The 18,674-nt window shown below is 38.2% G+C and overlaps 1 protein-coding gene across 1 annotated transcript in view; it reads right to left on the minus strand.

Moving 5' to 3' along the window:
* Positions 1-453: 453 nt before the first annotated feature.
* Plppr4 (phospholipid phosphatase related 4) overlaps positions 454-18,674 on the minus strand; it is a 41,292-nt gene continuing 23,071 nt past the window's right edge. Inside the window, exons 2-7 of the mRNA XM_028890174.2 lie at positions 18,056-18,241; positions 12,703-12,832; positions 9,390-9,585; positions 7,733-7,790; positions 6,826-6,999; positions 454-4,374 (exon numbers count right to left, since the gene is read on the minus strand). Of these exons, the coding sequence (XP_028746007.1) occupies positions 3,046-4,374; positions 6,826-6,999; positions 7,733-7,790; positions 9,390-9,585; positions 12,703-12,832; positions 18,056-18,241 (2,073 nt within the window). The 3' untranslated portion in view covers positions 454-3,045. The remainder of the gene's footprint in view (positions 4,375-6,825; positions 7,000-7,732; positions 7,791-9,389; positions 9,586-12,702; positions 12,833-18,055; positions 18,242-18,674) is intronic.

Raw genomic sequence — 18,674 nt, forward strand, 5'->3', positions numbered from 1 at the left:
TTCATTTTTTATATATTATAGTATTGAAGAGTGGAAAGTATGTTTAAGTGCAAAGACATCCCATAATAAGCACGGCACAATTTTTTTTTTAAAAATCTATTTTTACTTAATTGTTTGTGCATGTGTGTGTTCCATATGTGTGTAGGTGCTCCAAGATGCCGGAAGAGGGAGTGCAGTTATAGGCAGTTGTGAGGTACTTGTTGTGGGTACTGGGAACTGAACTCAGGTCCTCTGCAAGAGAAGGAAGTGTTGTTAACCACTGAACAGTCTCTCCAGCCTCCTGAGATAAAATTTCTAAGCAAACAAACATGTAGCTTGACAAACTTTCCTTTCTTTATGCAATACTCTTTCTTTCTCATCACCTATGAGTTTAACCAACTCATTTATACTTTCCTTAGCCTTTTCCAAGTTGTTATCAATTCTTATTCTATCTGAAATAAAAACCCAAATATGTTTTGATGAAGAAATCTAATCTTTATTTCTATGATGTTAGCACAATATACTCACACGATAGCTTTGATCTGTACTTAACAAAATACATTTATAGCACTTTACAAACTTTATCAGTTTGGAAAACATTGCATAACATTTTATTAAACACAATACTTCATATATATTATATATTCATAATTTTATTTACTTTAAAAAGATAATTAACTCTCTTTATTCAATACTTGGTTTTATCAATAAAGCACAGCCTAACAAAAGAAGAAGTGCTCTCATTAGCAAATAAGATAAATAGAACACTAAGGAGAGATAACACCTGCTAGTCTGATTTATTTTAAATTAAGGTACCAGTGGAATGTAAACAAATTTTTTGTAATTATTTATTTTTTACAAAAGATGTGTTATCAAATATACATGCAGAGGTCTGAATTCTAGTGTCTATCATTATATTTCCTTAACAATGTGGTACAATTTGTTAAGTCATTAAAAACTGTAGCCTTTGGCACTTTGAGTAGAAAAAGAATATATCAATAGTATGTAAAGAAAAAAAATTCAATGACTAGAGAAGTACTTTAAAATCTGTTTTGTTAAGAAATAGGAAAGATTAGGAAATATCATACTGCACCTCAAATACTGCAGCTTGGTTTTTTCTTCAGAGTACTAAAACCAGCCCACCCTTCCCTCTAGGAACTGGCCAGGCCAGCGGGGACGTCGTGACGGTGGTGATGTAAGAAGTGGGGAAGGCAACATTTTACTCCCACTTCCTTCTCTGAGAAGGAAATTACCAGAAGGGTTACTGTTAAGTCTGTATTTTATTGCCAGAGTTTTCAATTCTGCTGGTTTCAGCTAAATTCCTAATGCCTTAGGAGGTTGAGTTCTCTAAAAAGCTCTGCCCTTTGCATGGAGAAGCTGATAATGGGATGGAAGGATTCCTTGCTGGACGGCTGTTGTTCGCATTGGAAACTGCACTGAGTTCGGATCAACCAGCTCTGTGTTTTCTTTCTTTTTTCCCTCTCGGCAATCATTAAGTGTACATTCTAATCCTTAAGATATGGCATAACAGTGTTTAACACCAAATTTCAAGAACCAAATATTTCTCTACCCTTTAAATATCTAACTTGGAAAAACCCTTCAAAATAATTTGTTGGTGCTCTCCTTGCGACCAATAATATGGTTGCCTTTGATTTAGGCTCAAGGCTTTTGATTCAAGACAGGCAGCCAAAACTGCCAATTACTATCTAAGCACAAAAGCCAATGCCTAGTCTGATATTTTGAAGATATACTTTCTTAATTTATACTGTGAGACATTTTGATTTATCAATTAGCACTTGCCTACATTCCTACTGTTAGTGTCTCATTACAAGTATGTCACGGAAGAAAGTCAAGCTCACCCCACTGTGGCTCCAATTTATTATCAAGATAATGCAAAAGTGAAATTCTCTGGATCAATATGAAAATGAAATTTTGTGATTACTCACTGACGTCATAACCTATGCCATCAGGTTGGAGACATCTTGAACTTGACTGACATGTCTGGCAATGGGACCCACAATCTCAACTTTTGGCTCAGATTTCTTGTTTATGACTTCACAGCAGTGTAGTTCACACAAGGAATGTAAATAGTCATTTTTGCTTTTTAAAATAGAAGAATATATGTATAACCTCAAAACACCTAATAAACCAAGGAGAAGCCATAAAATGGAAAATATAATCACAGTAATTACAAAATATTCTCTAAAACAATGTTTTAAGTATGCAAATGTACTCACTAAAAATATCAGAAATCAGCATTACCAATACTTAAATAAAAAGCAGAAAAATGGTGCAGATAACTAGTTATTCCCTTTCACTGAAAACATTCCTACAGAGTTTCAGATGTTGAAAAATGCATTTTTTCAAAGAAATGCTCAGAACCTTTTTCAAAACATTTTTTTGTTTTTCACTGTGAGAGAGCCACTACAGGGAAGCCGAGGACGGTCTATTCTACCACATCTTCAGAATAAAAGGAGCATTTCTCTGACGAGGGGTTGCACACCACTATTTCACAGCTAAGTAGAGTTTGAGAGTTTACATGGTATATGAACTGTAATAATCAGCACCTCCCAGACTGCGCTTCTGGTGCAGATTCAGCAAAAAATGAATAATATATAATACTGCATGGCCTCTGCTGTAGGGAAAACCTGTGTGTTTTGGATTCCCACAGCTAAATATAATGAAAAAAAATCTCAAAGTTGGCACATTCAGAAAGTTAAATACTATACATAGAAGGAAATCGCTTTGTCTTAATACTGCCCTCTGCGAAGCCTCAGTCTTAAGAACTGTTCAGGTGATGAGATTAGTTCCGGTCTTGCGTTGTGCTTTTCCTTTCCCTTGGTGTAAAATTGCCACGATTTCTGTGGTAGTTCAATGAGAGTTCCGGGCTGATGGTGAACAATCTTCTAGTTGGGCAAGAAAGCTTTCCAAATCCTCCTAAAAAAAAACAAAATAAAACAACAAACAAACAAACAAACAAAACAAAAAGCACAGGTAGAATAAATGTGTGGTCTTGAGGGTGGTGGTGGTGGTCACCTGTATAATGGCAGGAAGGACCATCATCACTCAATCCTTATAAGCCCGCGTCGGGGATGTTCCTTTGTAGAAGATGTTTCTCGTGTTTTCAGGGCTGTTGCTTCTTTCGGGAATCAAGATAATGTTGCCCTTCCTGCGCAGGGTGGAGTCGCGTGAGGAGGACACCGACAGCGTCTCTGAGCCTATCTCGCTGCCCTCCACCGGGGTCACCCGGATGGTGGTGATGCCGTGGTGGTGGTGCTCACTGCTATCGATGTTGCTTCTCTTGCGATCTCCAGAACCAAAGCTGTCTTTGAGGGACTCGCAGCTTTCCGAGTCCCTGTTGAGATCGTTGAGCTCATAGGTTTGGCGTAGGCTACCCTTCTCTGGAGCTTTCCACTTCCAGGAGCCGCTGCCTTCGCCCTCGGTGGATGGGATCTGGATGATGGGCCTGTTGTTCTCGGGGTGGGCCTCCACCCGCACGATGCCGCCCGGCTCGTGGTCCGTCAGGGTTTTGTAGCGGATGGAGCCTGTGCAGGTGACCGTGCTACCCTCAGCGTTCTTAGGGCTGCTCTGCAACACGCCCTGTTGCTTAGACATGGCGATGACCTGCATGATGCGCGGCTGGCTGTTGCTCCGGTTACAGGCCACGGTCTTCTCTGCAGCTTTCAGCCACTTGGCCCGTGCAGAACTGCTCTTGGGCGAAGTGCTTATGTTTTCCTGGGTCTCCTCGGGGATGTGCACCAGTTGGGAGGAGCCAGGGCGGGACTGGATGGACACGCGTGGCCCTCCAGGCATGCTATTGTTACACCCGGGGACAGTGCCAGGCTGGATCTTGAGGTACTGATTGCCTGGGACATGGTGGTCTCCATTCACCCCCACCCTCGAAGGCTCTGAGCTGGATCTCATTTCTATGGACCTAGGTGGTGACTGCCCTTCCGGCTCAGTGTCCATAACCTGCAGGGACATCTTGCGGCTCTCGTTCTTGCTCTTCCACTGAGTGAGGAGCTGCTTGGACCTGGCAGAATCCATGGAGGCATGGATGCTCGCGTTTCTTCTCACTGGGTCTTCCACCGAGGGGGTGTTGGCTCTGGGCAGCGTGTTGCTGAAGGTCACCATGCTCTCCTTCCCCATGGGACTCCGAGGAGTGATGATTTCTACGTCAGCGTTGGCCCTCTTGAGATTTGTTAAGGAGCTTGCATCCCTGTGATTTCGGTTGAGGATGCCCTCTGTGTGAGCAATTCCATCACTGCTACTGCCATTTTTAGCTGATAAAACCCTGCTGGGGTCTTGATTGAGGTCTGTCAGTGACCTGAGGGCATCTCTTTGCTGGAGCATACTCTCTTCACTAGGCAGAAAATTCCCCACAGCATATAGGCCCTGGTGTTCAAGGGAAAACAACAAACATCACACACTAAAAGACGCTATTAATAAGGTTTCCCTTAGAATGTCCAAGGGAGCATGCAACTGAGGTAGATACTGTGCATACGCCACGGACTGATAAAACAATGAAAAAAAGTACAATAACTTGGGGGGGGGGTGTAAGCTTGCCACTATCTAGATCACTGAACTAATTGCTTAAAAATAGGGATGATTCCTTTCAGTCCCAACAGATGTTGCTGTCATACTCTGTGTGTTTTGAAAAGAAAAGATAAACAATGAGAGAAATAAGGACATTTTCCTGCCTTCCAAAGTTATTCTTTTTTTTTTTTTTTTCTGGACTAGGAGCTTCATTTTTGAGTGACAGCCCAAGAGGCCTGAAAAATTTATGTTCCCTTCCATTTTCACTCATACCTTCTAATGGCAAGCAGAGGAGCTGCGGGAAATAGAGAACAATGGATCATTCATAAAAAAAGCTGTGTAGGGTTTGAAAATAGGGCAGGGACACACATTTTTGCAAGTCACAGTGACTCCAGCCTTGCCTGTCTGCTTTAAACTTGACCTTCCAATGGGAAAGTTGGATTCAATTACGGCTTTACAACAAATGTGGGCCAAATTTTATTTAATTTGTCTTCCTACTTAGTCCACCCGTTTTTATTTGTTTTAGATTTGGAAAAGGTTACATTTCAGTTTCAAAATTGTTACCCTGGTTACAGGAGATTGAATGCCTGCTGGATTTCCAGAGACACGATCATGAAGCAGGTGTCTGCCTGTGAGCTAATTTCAATTGAAGGTGGCTGGGTCTACTTTTTAAATCTAAGTAATGCAATTTTATGGTTTCAGTATTTTACAAAATGCTTAACTTTGAGGAGCAGCATATGCTTAGGAATGATAATGTTCCATTTTCGAGGCCCAGCGTGCAAACGAAATAAAATAAATTCTCCCCCCCCCACGCCGTGTGTGTGTGTGTGTGTGTGTGTGTGTGTGTGTGTGTGTGTGTGTGTGTATTGAGACAGGATCTCACTATGTCACCCTAATTGGCCTGGAATTTGTTACGTAGATCAGGCTGGCCTCAAACTTACAGCCTTTTTATCTGCCTCTGCCTCTCAAGTGCTAGGATTTCAGGTGTGAGCCATCATATTTAGACTGATTTTTGTTGTTTTTTGAGAAGGTTTCACTAGGTAGGCCAGGCTGGCCTTAAATTTGTAATTCTGCTGCTTCCTGTAATTCTTGCAGGTACCAAGATCACATGATTGAGAACTGTGGCTATGACAACTGACTTTTTTTTTCTTCTTTCTGTCAGCCTCTCTTCGTTTCCTTCTTGTTGTCTGTCCTGTCTTTCACCTGCATATTGATTGTCCTGGGATCCCTCTCACTCTGTGACCTGGCAATTTTGTATGCCCTAAATAATTACAGTGCCACTTCTATAAACAATGCCCCTGGCTTCCAAAGCACTCATGGTTCTTCTGCCCTTCAGACATAACTATTTGAGTGCCTATTAATTTATCACGAACTCCTCAAATTCAGCAACCTGTTAGTTTCATTATTTTCATGTGGTCACCATAAGTCCACTCTTGCAAGTTATAAATTTGATCATCATTTCTCATTCCAACACTTCCCTTACTGTCCAGTTGCTCTTCCGAATATCTATCTCTTTGTATGATAATATCTTTTGCTTGAATGAGCTTTCTACTTTCTTTACCTTAATATATATATATATACATATATATATATGTATATATATATATATATTTAAACCATACCATTTCTAGAAAGGCTTATTGATGTTCCTTTGGCACTTCCCTATTCTCAAGGAACCACATTCCATCACTAAGCACGTTGTAACCATTTATGCTGATGCTTCTCATTACATGATGAAGATATATCTTATTTTCCTTTGTTGTTTAGTGGATAACAATGGGTAGACAATGAATAAGTAAGATGAATGAAAGGATGCATGCATGACTGAGTTCAATAGACACTATTAGTTTCTTTATAATTCAGATACTCATCTTGGAGACACTTAGCATGTTTGAGAGATTTAAAAATGATAAAATTATAAAAATTCACTGTTAGTTGGAACATAGCTACACTCAGGAAAGTGACATATTTGTGTTGTTGGGAAAATTACAGCAACTTTGACTAAATGTTCACTATTCCTTCTTTTACTTATATCCACTTTCCTCTTGTGTAAAATTTCAGTATACACGATATTTCTCTCTGTGTGCTTTCTTTATGATATAACAATTCTTAAATCAATTTCAGCTCATAAGAAGAACTCATTAAATCATTTTATTGAAAGTAGAGTATAATTTGACTTATAATGATGCACCCTAAGATTTTCTCATGAATATAAAATACATCATGAGTAACTTATTAATCTACAAAATATTCTATGCATGCCTTTCCATATTAAACTGCACTTTACTAAATAGTAATAATGTTATTTACCAAATACAGGGCGATTCCTCCTCCTATTAAAAAGCCACAATAGACATCGACTGGGTGGTTCTTATACTGAGTTATCCGTGTTAGCCCGCAGATGATTCCACAGATGATAAATGTGAAGACCAAGAGAGGTTTCAGGAGCTTGGAGGAATCGGTTAATGTGGAATTGAAGTACATCTTTAAAATGAAAGACGTGAGTTAAGTATGCTGGAAAGGTCATTGGGTTAGAAAAGTCTAGGCAAATAAAAATTCAACTCAAAAGTCTGCCTGATACACTTGATGTAACTTTCACTCATTCCCCTTGCCATGGCTAAGTTCTCAATCTACCAAGGAGGAAAGCACATGCAACATTCATAACATGAACATCAGAGCTCTCATTTGCTTGCAGGAAAGTTTGAAAAAACATTGAAGCAATAGATTTGGCCAGAGAATCTGAATATCCCTGTTATATACCACAAAATTTCAGTACATTTGTCTCACAAAAGACTACTCAGGTTGTAGTATCAATCTAACACAAGGACTCTACATTGTGTAACACTTATCAAATTGACAGTGACCCAGAACTCACTATTGTTACATAAATCCTGAAAGCTGTGTTCCTGCCTGTGTTTTTGTATACTTACTTGATAAAAGCCCTTTGATTTTTATCACATTCATGTATTCCATAAATATCTTCCAACAAAGTATTGCATTAGAATGGTCCAAGGTTAAGCAAGTATTATGACTCACTGTGGAAAAATTCTTTGGTTCTACCATTAAAAAAAAAAGTAGCATCTGATCATTGCTTTTGATGCTATGGTATTGAAGGGAGGCAGAACTAAATTATAATCTGATTAGTCCCCTGGTGAAAACACTCATTCCTTGGTTTTTCTCTAGGTCACAATTTAACAACAAGGAGTCCGTTACTTACCGACACATACACAGCCGCAAAGGCCGCGAGGGTCGCATGCTGGGACGGGAACGACTTCCTGCAAAGAAAGACAGTCACAATGCGTGTTTTAGTTTGAATGTGATGCCAGCCATCATCTCAGGAAGGCTGAGTAAGACGTTCAGCTTAAGGCCACAAAACAAATGAAGGCCATAACCTTCATTTATATTTAGTTTACTGAGAAAACCAAAGTGATTCATTCTCTTCGGGAGCACTGCTGGTCACCATTAGCATGAAAGAATAGCAGTGATATACTTTTCAGTGACAATTAAAATGAAAGGAAGTAGAAAACAAGTATGACATTGGCAAAAGAACATGTGAGATGTCTGAAATGAGTTGGAAGACAACTATGTTTTGGTTACAATTATATCAATTTCTTGTTAAAGTTCATAAAATGTAGGGCTTTTATGTTTTAAACTTTTTTTTTTTTTGGTTTTTCGAGACAGGGTTTCTCTGTGTAGCTTTGCGCCTTTCCTGGGACTCACTTGGTAGTCCAGGCTGGCCTCGAACTCACAGAGATCCGTCTGCCTCTGCCTCCCGAGTGCTAGGATTAAAGGCGTGCGCCACCACCGCCCGGCTGTTTTAAACATTTTTATGCTCCAAAATAGTTTCATTACAATGTACTCTCATACTCTAAAATGTATAGAAAAGTCCTGTTTTAACAAGCTGCTTTCCTGCTTAGCCCACTTAAATATGACTGTCACCTCTAAAACAACACAGAATTTTCCTAAGTTAAACAACTTAGGGAGCAAGGTTCATTTGGAATATTGGTCAGTGGAACACACACAGAAAAGGACACACAGAAAAAGGACTAAACATTTCTTTTAATGGAATAAAAACATGGAAAAAGAGTCATTTATATTACTGCTTTTCTAGTTATTTGATACTTGCTATTCAACACAGACAAGAAAATGTAGAAGTATTGAGAAAGAATACAGGACATGGTTCTTCAACATAGATTCAAAATTACTGAATGGTCCATGGGAATTTGCTTGGTGGGGAAGTCCTTAATAACAAATCCAATTTTCATAATAATTATTTAGTGCTCTGTTATCTCTCTACTTATTTCTTTTGAGCTTCTCAGAAACTTTCTCTTGTCTTATATGTTTATTTTAATTTGTTGATTGAAAAAAATTAATGTATTAGTAGTTTCTTGGGTTTTCATGTCTTTAACTTTCTGAAATGTCAAGTCAGGAGCTGTTTAACATTTCTGTGTTCATTCAAAGAAAAGAGATGCAACCGTAGGCAGTTGTTACTTCTTTGCAAACTTGAGGAAAAGCAAAATTTACATGATTTTAAAATAAATGATGAAGAAGATATAACACAGATTTTGGGTATTTGACTTAAGTGAGTTCAATGCACATATTGTCTATCAGCTATAAAGAATAGATCATTAATATCTTAAGTCAATTGTGATAGAACATAAAATATAAGTTTAGTAAAAGGAGAGCTTATAGCAAGAATGTGATTTTGAACAAGCTACTAGCACATCTCTGTGTTATAGTCATTGAATTGATGGTTGCATTGAAAATATAAGTAAAATACAGATCATCATGACTGAAAATGGCATGGTTGGATGGTGCAATGATTACAGGATACAGGTACTGTCATGGAATAGTTCTGGAGATTTGTTTTCAACCTGCCACTGTTGATAACTGTGAGGTCAGATCCGGAACAAATGTCTTCCACGATGTAGGAATTTTCTTTGCAGGATACATTCAGAGAGGTGTAGTTTGGCTTGCACACAGTCAGAAAGTATGGTGCCTGATATCCTGTGGACAGCTGTATGATATCTGTAATGAGAGCTGTGGAGCACAGTCCAAACACATGGACACCTAGAAGCAAAATGGAAAATACTGTTACCTACTTGATGGCTAAAGCTGGGTTTATGTTAATATTAAGAATGTTTATTGCACACTAATATATTGACCTGATAATGTGCTGTCATTTTCTGTAAGATAATTTGAGAGATAATACAGAAAATTTCTAAACATCTATTTAGACAGGCATTATTCAGGGGCAAAATAGTACAATGAGAATCTCTCAACTAGTAAATATACTATAGCCACTCTTGTTAATTAGGGCAAATTTTTATATATAAATATTTACTTTTAATTAAGCATGTTTCTGTGTAGGTCTGTACACCTGTTTGTACAGATGCCTGCAGAGTACAAAAGACGGTGTCAGAGTTTCAGAGCTTGAGTTACAGGCAGTTGTGAGTGGCCAGATGTGGGTGCTAGAAACTGAACTTGGGTCCTCTGCAAGAGCAGTGTGTATTTTAACTGATGAACCATGTTTCCAGTGTCTAAGGTCAGTTCTTAACATGATTTACCATAGGTCACTTGCCATCTACCTGGGGAAAGTTGAGGAATGATTAGAGAAGTACAGAATATGAGAAATGTTAATAGAATTAAAAAATGTTTTTACATTAATATATTTTTGTTTGTGATCAACTGAACTTATTCAGGGCCATCTGTGTGATTATGAGTTTGAATCTGTTCATGGAGTCTGGAGACAGTGACTGCCCCTGCCCCTGATCCATCAGTAGCTAAATAGTTCAGTAATCTAGAAAGCAAGTTTTAGGGAAGAGGAGGAGTTGACAGGGATGGGGAGGAGATGAAAGTGAATCAGGAGGTGAGAGTCATCAGTCTGCATCACCTGTATGTATAAAATTGTTGAAGAACAAATTTAATAAACGTTACTTAAATTTGTAATAAAATGCACACAACAAATTTTTTAAAATAATAATTTAAAAATTCTGAGCATTTCTGAGTTGTTAGGACTCTTTCCTCACCTTGGTCTATAACACTAGGTACAGTTACTAAACCCTACAGAATCCATCCTCATTCTCTATAAAGCACAGTGCTGCTAAGAGGGCTAATTAAGCAAAGAAGGGGAAAGGCAGCATTTGCCATAACAACCAAACAATACTTACAGCCTGGGTAACTGTGGGAGCTGCTTTATTTAGTGAAGATGTTCTTTTATCTCCTGCCAAATTTTGAATTTTATATTCTGGAACCAATCTTAAATTACAAATCCTCAATCTCTATGCATGTTTGAAGTCACTTTCTTGGCTCATCTTGTGAGTAGTTCCTTCTAAGATACAGATGATCTGGAACTCGCCTACTCTTCCCCTGCTGTCTTGACTCCCTGCATTCATTCTGACTCAATTGCTTGCATTCTGATTCATGAGACACCCACAGAAATCATTCTGAGAGGCACCCCTTCACCATCTCCAGACCAAGAGTGTCACATTGCACTGATTTTCATTTTTCTCCTGTGGTAATTGTCCCCTAATCATCAAAGCCTCAGTTCCTTTTCCAATTACACCATGAAGTTATGACACAGAAAGCTGATCTCTGCATTTCAGTTCCTGGATGCAGGCACAGGGTATATTCTTTTTTAAAATGTATTTACATATAGGTATATGAGTATGCACATTAGTGTAAGGATATCCATAGAGAGCAGGGGGAAGGTGTTAGATCCCTCAGAACTGGAGTTTCAGTCAGTTGTAAGCTGCCTAATGTGGATTCTGTCTGGGAGCCAAACTCCAGTCCTCTGGAAGAGCCACAAATACTCTTAACCATTGAACCACCCCTCCAGCTCCCCTATAATTCACTTTTAACATGATATAGCATAGATCATGTGTGTAGGACACAAGGAGCAGGCAGTGTGATCTGAGATTTGCATGGTCTAGGTAAAGACTGAATAAGAAGGGAGTCAACTTTTTACCTTTGGAAGATGAGACTCTCCAGGCCCAGGGAGGATGAGGTTGCTGATAGCATTTTGGAGTATACACTTCTTCCATAGCGTTATATTCTATTATGGAAACATTTCTCTGTGTTCAGCTTTATATCTTAGAGTTTTATTTCCTTACTTCAAATGTTGCTATGGGGGCTACTATTTTATTACCATATTAATATGATGGTAAGAAGGTATCTTCAAAGAGCAGAGTTTAGGGAATGATTCAAAGCCAGTCATGGGAGAGAAAATTTAATGTAATTATTTATGAGATATTACCTGGAGCTACAAATTTCTTTATGCTGATATGCTATAGGTAAACATAACCTTATATTGACTTACCAGGATGAATGTAAAACATTCAGGTTGGTGTCTGGTATCATAGATGACCATTTAAGTCAGCAAAAAAAAGTAAAAAGAAATCTCTTGCTCAAACTATGTTAAGATGGTCTCATGTTAATTGTGATTTAGGAATTAGTATGATTCAGATATTTTCTTAGTCAGGGCTGTAGTTTTCTTACAGACTTCACTAAAAAATGTAAGGTATGTGTGTGTGGGGGGGGGCATAAAAGAGTCTAACCCAGAAAACATAACCAGAATACAGAAGTCTAGGATGACAGTTCCATGCATGGTGACTTTGGATGAAACCACAAAGGAACAGACTCACTTATGTGAATAAATTAATTTCTGAAGCATTGTCAGAGATGGCCTACTGACATTTTTCTCCATTGAAAAACAAAACAGAAAATGGAGCATTGGGCCACTCACCTGCAATCCCAGCACTTGGGAGGTGAAGGCAGGAGGCTGAGGAATTCAAGGCCAAACTCAGCCACATATTAAGTTTGAGGCCAGTCAGGGCTGCCTGGAACTTGCCCCTACTCTTTCCTTCTTCCACAGGAAAAGAAAAAAAACCTAAAACACACACTTTGTGAAACTATTTTAAAGTCAATTTATGCTCCAACCAGCATTTGGCAAAATGCCCTGAAATGTGTGGTGTGGTAGCTCACAGAACCAGGGCCATGACTCTAAATAGCACATTTCGATAGAGATCCCAGATTCTGTTTTTGAACAAGTTTCCTGTATAATGTAAAACTCACCACATCCTGAACGTATACATCTAAATTACAGCTTTAAGGGTTTAATATCTGTAATTAGACATTGTATTTCTGTGCAGAAAAGCATTTCCTTTCTTTTTGGCTCTGCACACCCACCAACGAATCTGACGGCTCTTCTGAGAAAGGAGTTGAAGTTGCAGCCCCCAGCGTTGATGTTGGGTTCCAGTCCAGCCCCATTTCTTCTTTTGGAAAGGCAGCAGTACAGAATCCCTTCTCCCAGCATGATCTGCAAAGGCCACATGGTGTCAGCAAGAGTGTCACTATACCTACACACTGACAAGCATAAGCTATGCGTCATCCCCTCACACATTGCCAATTGAACAAAGAGAAGAGGTGTTTTTCTCAGTACTTCAGAGATGTAAGCAATTTATTCTGGGGATTGAACAAGCAATGAGAAATAACCGGTTGGGACACTGTAAAGAGGTCTGGCTGTATCTTGTTTACTCCTGCGCATTGTTCAAAGGTGTGAAAATATCTAAGAATTCAACTTGATTACAACAATTACCCCTCGTCATTTTGCCCATCACACCCAGTAATTCAATCAACCACACAGTTGCTGATTCTGCTCTAACTCTAATAATCTTGACATCAATCCCAAGATGCCTTAGAAGAATCAAATAAGTATAGAGTTAGGATCAGGGACATTTGACAAGCAGATTTGGCCAACAAAACCATTTTTAATTTAACAGAAGGAAAAATGCATGAAAAGCATGTCTGAGAATAAAAGCACCATTGAGTGTAGCCATTCTGCACATATTTCTGTAGGGATGGAACTATGTCTTTTATTGGTTAATATGGTAGCGACAGCTCACATGTAGCTGCCAAGAACTCAAAAAATGTAGACACTGCAAATGGATTGACTATTTAGTGTTAATTGTACTACATTAAAAATTTAAAACTAAATAAATAGACTTGAAAAAGCCACATGGTGGATGACTACCTGTTGGAGAATGCCAATGACAAGATAAGTAGGTAGTCTTCCTGAGAGATAAGCTTTCAGAGTACATCTTCACAGTAGATAAAGACCCACACTGAAGTATCAGGAGTATTTTGAGACATAAATAGTGGATTTTGCTGTGGGACTTTAAGAATTATAACATCAGTGAGGGAATTCCATGTTATTTTAAAATATTCTATTACTATACCCTAACATGAATTTCATCACCTTCCTTAGTACTGTGTCTTTTCCTTTGAGCAGCTTTTTGAATTGCACACTACACATTCATTTGATGGTCTCTCCTTAGACCAGGGCCCTCCAAGACAAGAGCCACTTCTTAGTTACTCTCGTTTTTAGATGGGATTTGTGTTTATGATTTTTACTCTGATAACTATCCTAGAAATCTGAGCTGCTACTCCTTCTGTATAATACAGGCAAGATTTGAATTTATGACTTTTATTTACCAAAAAGATTTCAAATATTGAGATTATTCCTAATAAACTCTGCCAAATTAGATAGTGGTTTCACAAATGCATAGAGTTGAGGGAAGTCAGGTTTCAAGAGATTAATAGTGCATCAGATACAGTGGATCATGTCACTGTAATGATAATGAATGTACTTAGGATTGAACAATGGTTGAAGTTAGATGTTTCTGGGTGAGCGTCTAAGTTCTCATTGAAATCTTTTTACTTGTTTTACAAAGTGCTTAAAACCATAGCTCTCTTATATACATTTAATTGTACAGGTGATGTGGTGTGTAGATAATTGTAATGATTTGTTTACAATTTTTTGATATATTCTTTGAGGAACTTTGAAGATAAGGCAAACATAAATATCACATGGTATGATAGATTTTTTTTTTTTTTACAGTCCATCAGTACAGAAACTATAGAGGGGAATTTATCTCATATTATCCAATGCTGAATGAACTATTCATTCTTTTTTACTAATGTTTTCTGACATTGTTACTTCAAATAAGACATGGACATGCCCCAGGCTCTCTCTTCTGTGTAGTTAGCCCCTCTCCTCAGACCAGGCTGCTCTAAAAGCTGAGCCCTGTGAAGCTTGAGCTTGCCTTCTTCCCAGGAAGGTACAGTTTTGTACCAAGTTTATTCACCTACAGAGATGAGAAGAAAACTGGCATCTTTGATGGTCAGAGATAAGAGTCTGTTAATTTTCATTCGTAGGAAATGGCAAGGATATAGGAGTTACAGAAGTAATTTTTGTAGTAAGGTTACAGTAACATCACAATGACTCTGTGTGCCACAGAATCAATGCTGAGAAGAGCTCTTATTTAGGGGAAAGACCCCGCCCCCCCCAAAAAAAAACCAGAAAGAACAATGACATGAGAACAAAACCAGAAGAATATAATATATGTATTTGGAGAGAGAAGGGGTCAGATACTATCATTATGTCAATAATGCCAAAGCTCATCTGAACATCAAGTTGTTCACTCAAGGTCTATGAAACCGCTGTGGAAGGAAAAATGTCACTGATGCCTTGGAAGCTTTCAAGGGGTGGGGGACTATCCCTAAACACAAACAGTTCCTGTTTTACTTCTCTTTACATTAAGAGGCACATGGCAGGATGGAGGCACTACAGAAATGCCCCATAGAAGGAGGTGGCACTGGGTTCTGCTCAGTGGAAGGAAGAGGTGGTAGATCTTCATTGATTTCTTAGGTCTTCAAGCCCCAAGGTCCTAGGAAGCATCCTTAACCTGTGTGTTGAGACTTTGTGATGGGACTCAAGGGATTCAAAAGAAGTAGGAACACTGTGATGATGCCAAGGTCATTGTCCCAAGTACATGCAACAATGTCAGGAGAGCAAGCATCATGTGCTAAATGCTGCTGATATGTAACATAGCAATGAGACATTTTCCAAGTGACTTGGTGTTTATTTGCTCAGTTTATTCACTCATAGCTTAGTGAATAAGCACTTTTGCATCTATAAAATGAGAGTTATTCAAATGATTGCATATAAACACTCTTTTTACCAGAGTCATACCCATCCATGTAGCACTTTATGCATTTTATTCCAGATGTATCAATTAAATCCATATACTGCACTCTGGCTGAGACATGTTTTCTGATGTGAGAGGTTTAAAACAAATTTAATAGTTCTGCTATGGTCAAATTACTAAGCAAAGTGACAGGAAGATGTTACTATTTGAAGAAGTGTCATCCATTAAGAAGTTTTCTCTGCTTCCAAGTACATCATAAATATTTCTAATCCCCCAGAATTCATTGGAGCTCAAATAACATTAATTTACAAAGTGAATAAATTAGGCTTCAATTGTTTTATCCAAATATTTTATTAAATATATTTATAGTGTAAATAACACTATTATTATTATTATTATTAACTATAGGGTGGTACTTTGAATACAGAGTCATGGTTACATGAAAGTATAGAGTTTAGAAAGTCTACAAAGAAGCTTTTTAAAAACTGCTGATGTACTGAAACTCAAAAGGCCAGTGCATCAGAGCATCTTATAAAAGATCCATGTAAGTGTGCCTTTTAATTTAATGTCACTTGTTCAACATGCATGAGTGTAATGAAAGAGCTAGAGATGAGCAAAGGCTCCTTCTGGCATAAGCAAACAATACCACCCTGGAAAACGTGTTTCCTGTCCTTTGGGGTAGTAGTGTCAGGTCAGAAGAAATGGCAGCAGTGCTTGGCTAACCTTATTAATTAGTGGATTTATATAAAACATGCTATTTGTGGTGTGTAGTGACACATTAAAACAGCTGTTTAGAAATTAAATATCAAGGAAATAAAACTGCCAATGAAAAAACAGACAAATAAACTGTTAGATAATTTTCAAGAAAAGTTTTTTTTTCAGTATTCCTAGCTATCAGAAATAGAAAAAATTAAAATTACTTTAAGGTATTACCTTTCTTTAGTCAGAATGACTATCATCAGTAAATGTCACAAGAAATGTTAGAGAGGATGTAGCAAGAAGGGAAGCCTTATTTGCTGTTGGTGGAGGCAAAAATTAATACAATGGAAATAATTTGGAGATTTCTCAAAAAATTGAAAATAGAACTACTGTATAACTCCAATATTTATTTTTGGGCATATACCCAGAGAACTCTATACCCTACCCTAGAGATATTTGCACCCCAATGTTTATTGCTGCTTTATTCACTACAGTATTGAATCAGAATCAACTTAGTTATCCATTAACAGATGAATGGATATTGAAAATTTATAGGTATATAAAATGGAATAGTATTCAGCTCTAAAGAAAAATGCAGTCATGCAATTTTTAGGTAAATAAATGAACTTAGAATGCACAACATTAAGCAGTATTTCACATTCTCAGAAAGATAAAACTGCATGCTTTCCCTCACATACAAAATCTAGTCAGTAATACATGCATGTAAATAAACAAGTGTGCTTGTTGGTACAGTATGTCATGCAGGAAAGAGAGAAAAGGAAGGTAAATAACAGGGGACTGAGATGGATTGAATGCAGGCAATGATCATGCATTCATTATGAAAGAGGATATAACCCTGCAGTGGATTTTCCATTTTGGGTTGTAGATAAGTGCATAAAAGCATTAGTAGAAGTATAAAATAAAATGTGAAGCTTCACAACTTCTGTATAGAAATTCACTGAGTTGTATAGTGTTTAGTATGGATAATTTTAGCATGTGATTTTCTTTTGCAACATTTTTTTATAGTAGAGTTTAAAAATAAAAACAACTGTTTTAATTCACTTCTAGTAGATTGGGGTGTTTCTATACATACATGTTTTAAAATGTAGATGCCTGTTGTGAATCTGAAAGATCTCATTCTCTATGTCTATCCATGTGCATACATGCAAACATGTGTGTGCACGCGTGCATGAGTGCGTGCATGCATACGTGCATGTGTGCATGCATGAGTGTGTGTTTGTGTGTGTAGTATACATGCATGCATGCATGACCAGAAGGTGAGGCTTACAGTTGGTAAGGCTGATTGCTTATAATCAGCATAAAGTGCTACTTTATTTAGTAAAACTTTTTGAGGAGAGGGCACATAATTGTTTATTTTCAACTCCCTAGAATTCAAATAGCAAACACATGAAAAACACACCCGTTAAAAGTATATCAGTAAGCTGGGCAGTGGTGGCGCACGCCTTTAATCCCAGCACTTGGAAGGCAGAGCCAGGTGGAACTCTGTGAGTTCGAGGCCAGCCTGGTCTACAGAGCGAGATCCAGGAAAGGCGCAAAGCTACACAGAGAAACCCTGGTTACAAAACCTTTTTCACAAAGATATATAAATGCAAACGAATCATTTTTGGAAATCGTGTAATTTTTTAAAACTTTAAATGCCAACAGTTTTAGGCAATCAACTACATGAGAATGTCAATATATATATCCCAAAGACAAGATCTTCCCAGTTCAAGGGTTAGAATTCATCTTTTTCTTGTTTTTGTTTGTTTGTTTGTTTTAAGCACACTTGTTACACAAACTGGATCATCTTTTGTTCTCTGGACTTATCAATGAATTTGGGGGTCAATTCTCACCGTAATTGCAGGTCCAGCGAAAGCCAAGCTAAGCAACATGAGGAATGGGATGGCCTCCTGGGTTGGCTCAATGTACGGCATGCTAAGACTCCGGTCATAGCAGCTGAATCCAGAGTGCACAGGTTTGAAGACATCTGTGAGTTCCAGGAAATAGAGGCTAACCACCGATGATGCCAATATAGGCAACTGAGGGTGAAAGACACAGGAGACAATCTATTTTTGTAAATAGGACAAATAGAATCAGTACATCTTGAAGTTTGAAATCTGTGAAAATTTCCCCTTCTGTCATGGCCCCTCTGTGGGGCAGAGTAAAATGCATTCTTAAAGTGCTGTGGGTTTGACATTCACAGAATGCCTCTTAGTTATTATCTACCTTGCCAGGCCGCTCTCACCTGTCACTCTTCGCCTAGTTTTTCCACCTTTCTCTTCACTTACCAATCCTCTTATCCACTCTGTCACCACTAACATCACAAGGAGACTTCTGGAAATATTCTAACTCATTTCACTCCCCACTGTAAGCGTCCTGTTGGTTGCCGTTCTCACCAAACCCAAGTGTCTAGCATGAACAAAATCCAAGAGCTACACTGTGGAATGGAACTTTCCTCAATGTCTGGCCTTT

The sequence above is a fragment of the Peromyscus leucopus genome, chromosome 6, assembly GCF_004664715.2.
Source record: "Peromyscus leucopus breed LL Stock chromosome 6, UCI_PerLeu_2.1, whole genome shotgun sequence".
NCBI classification, from domain to species: domain Eukaryota; kingdom Metazoa; phylum Chordata; class Mammalia; order Rodentia; family Cricetidae; genus Peromyscus; species Peromyscus leucopus.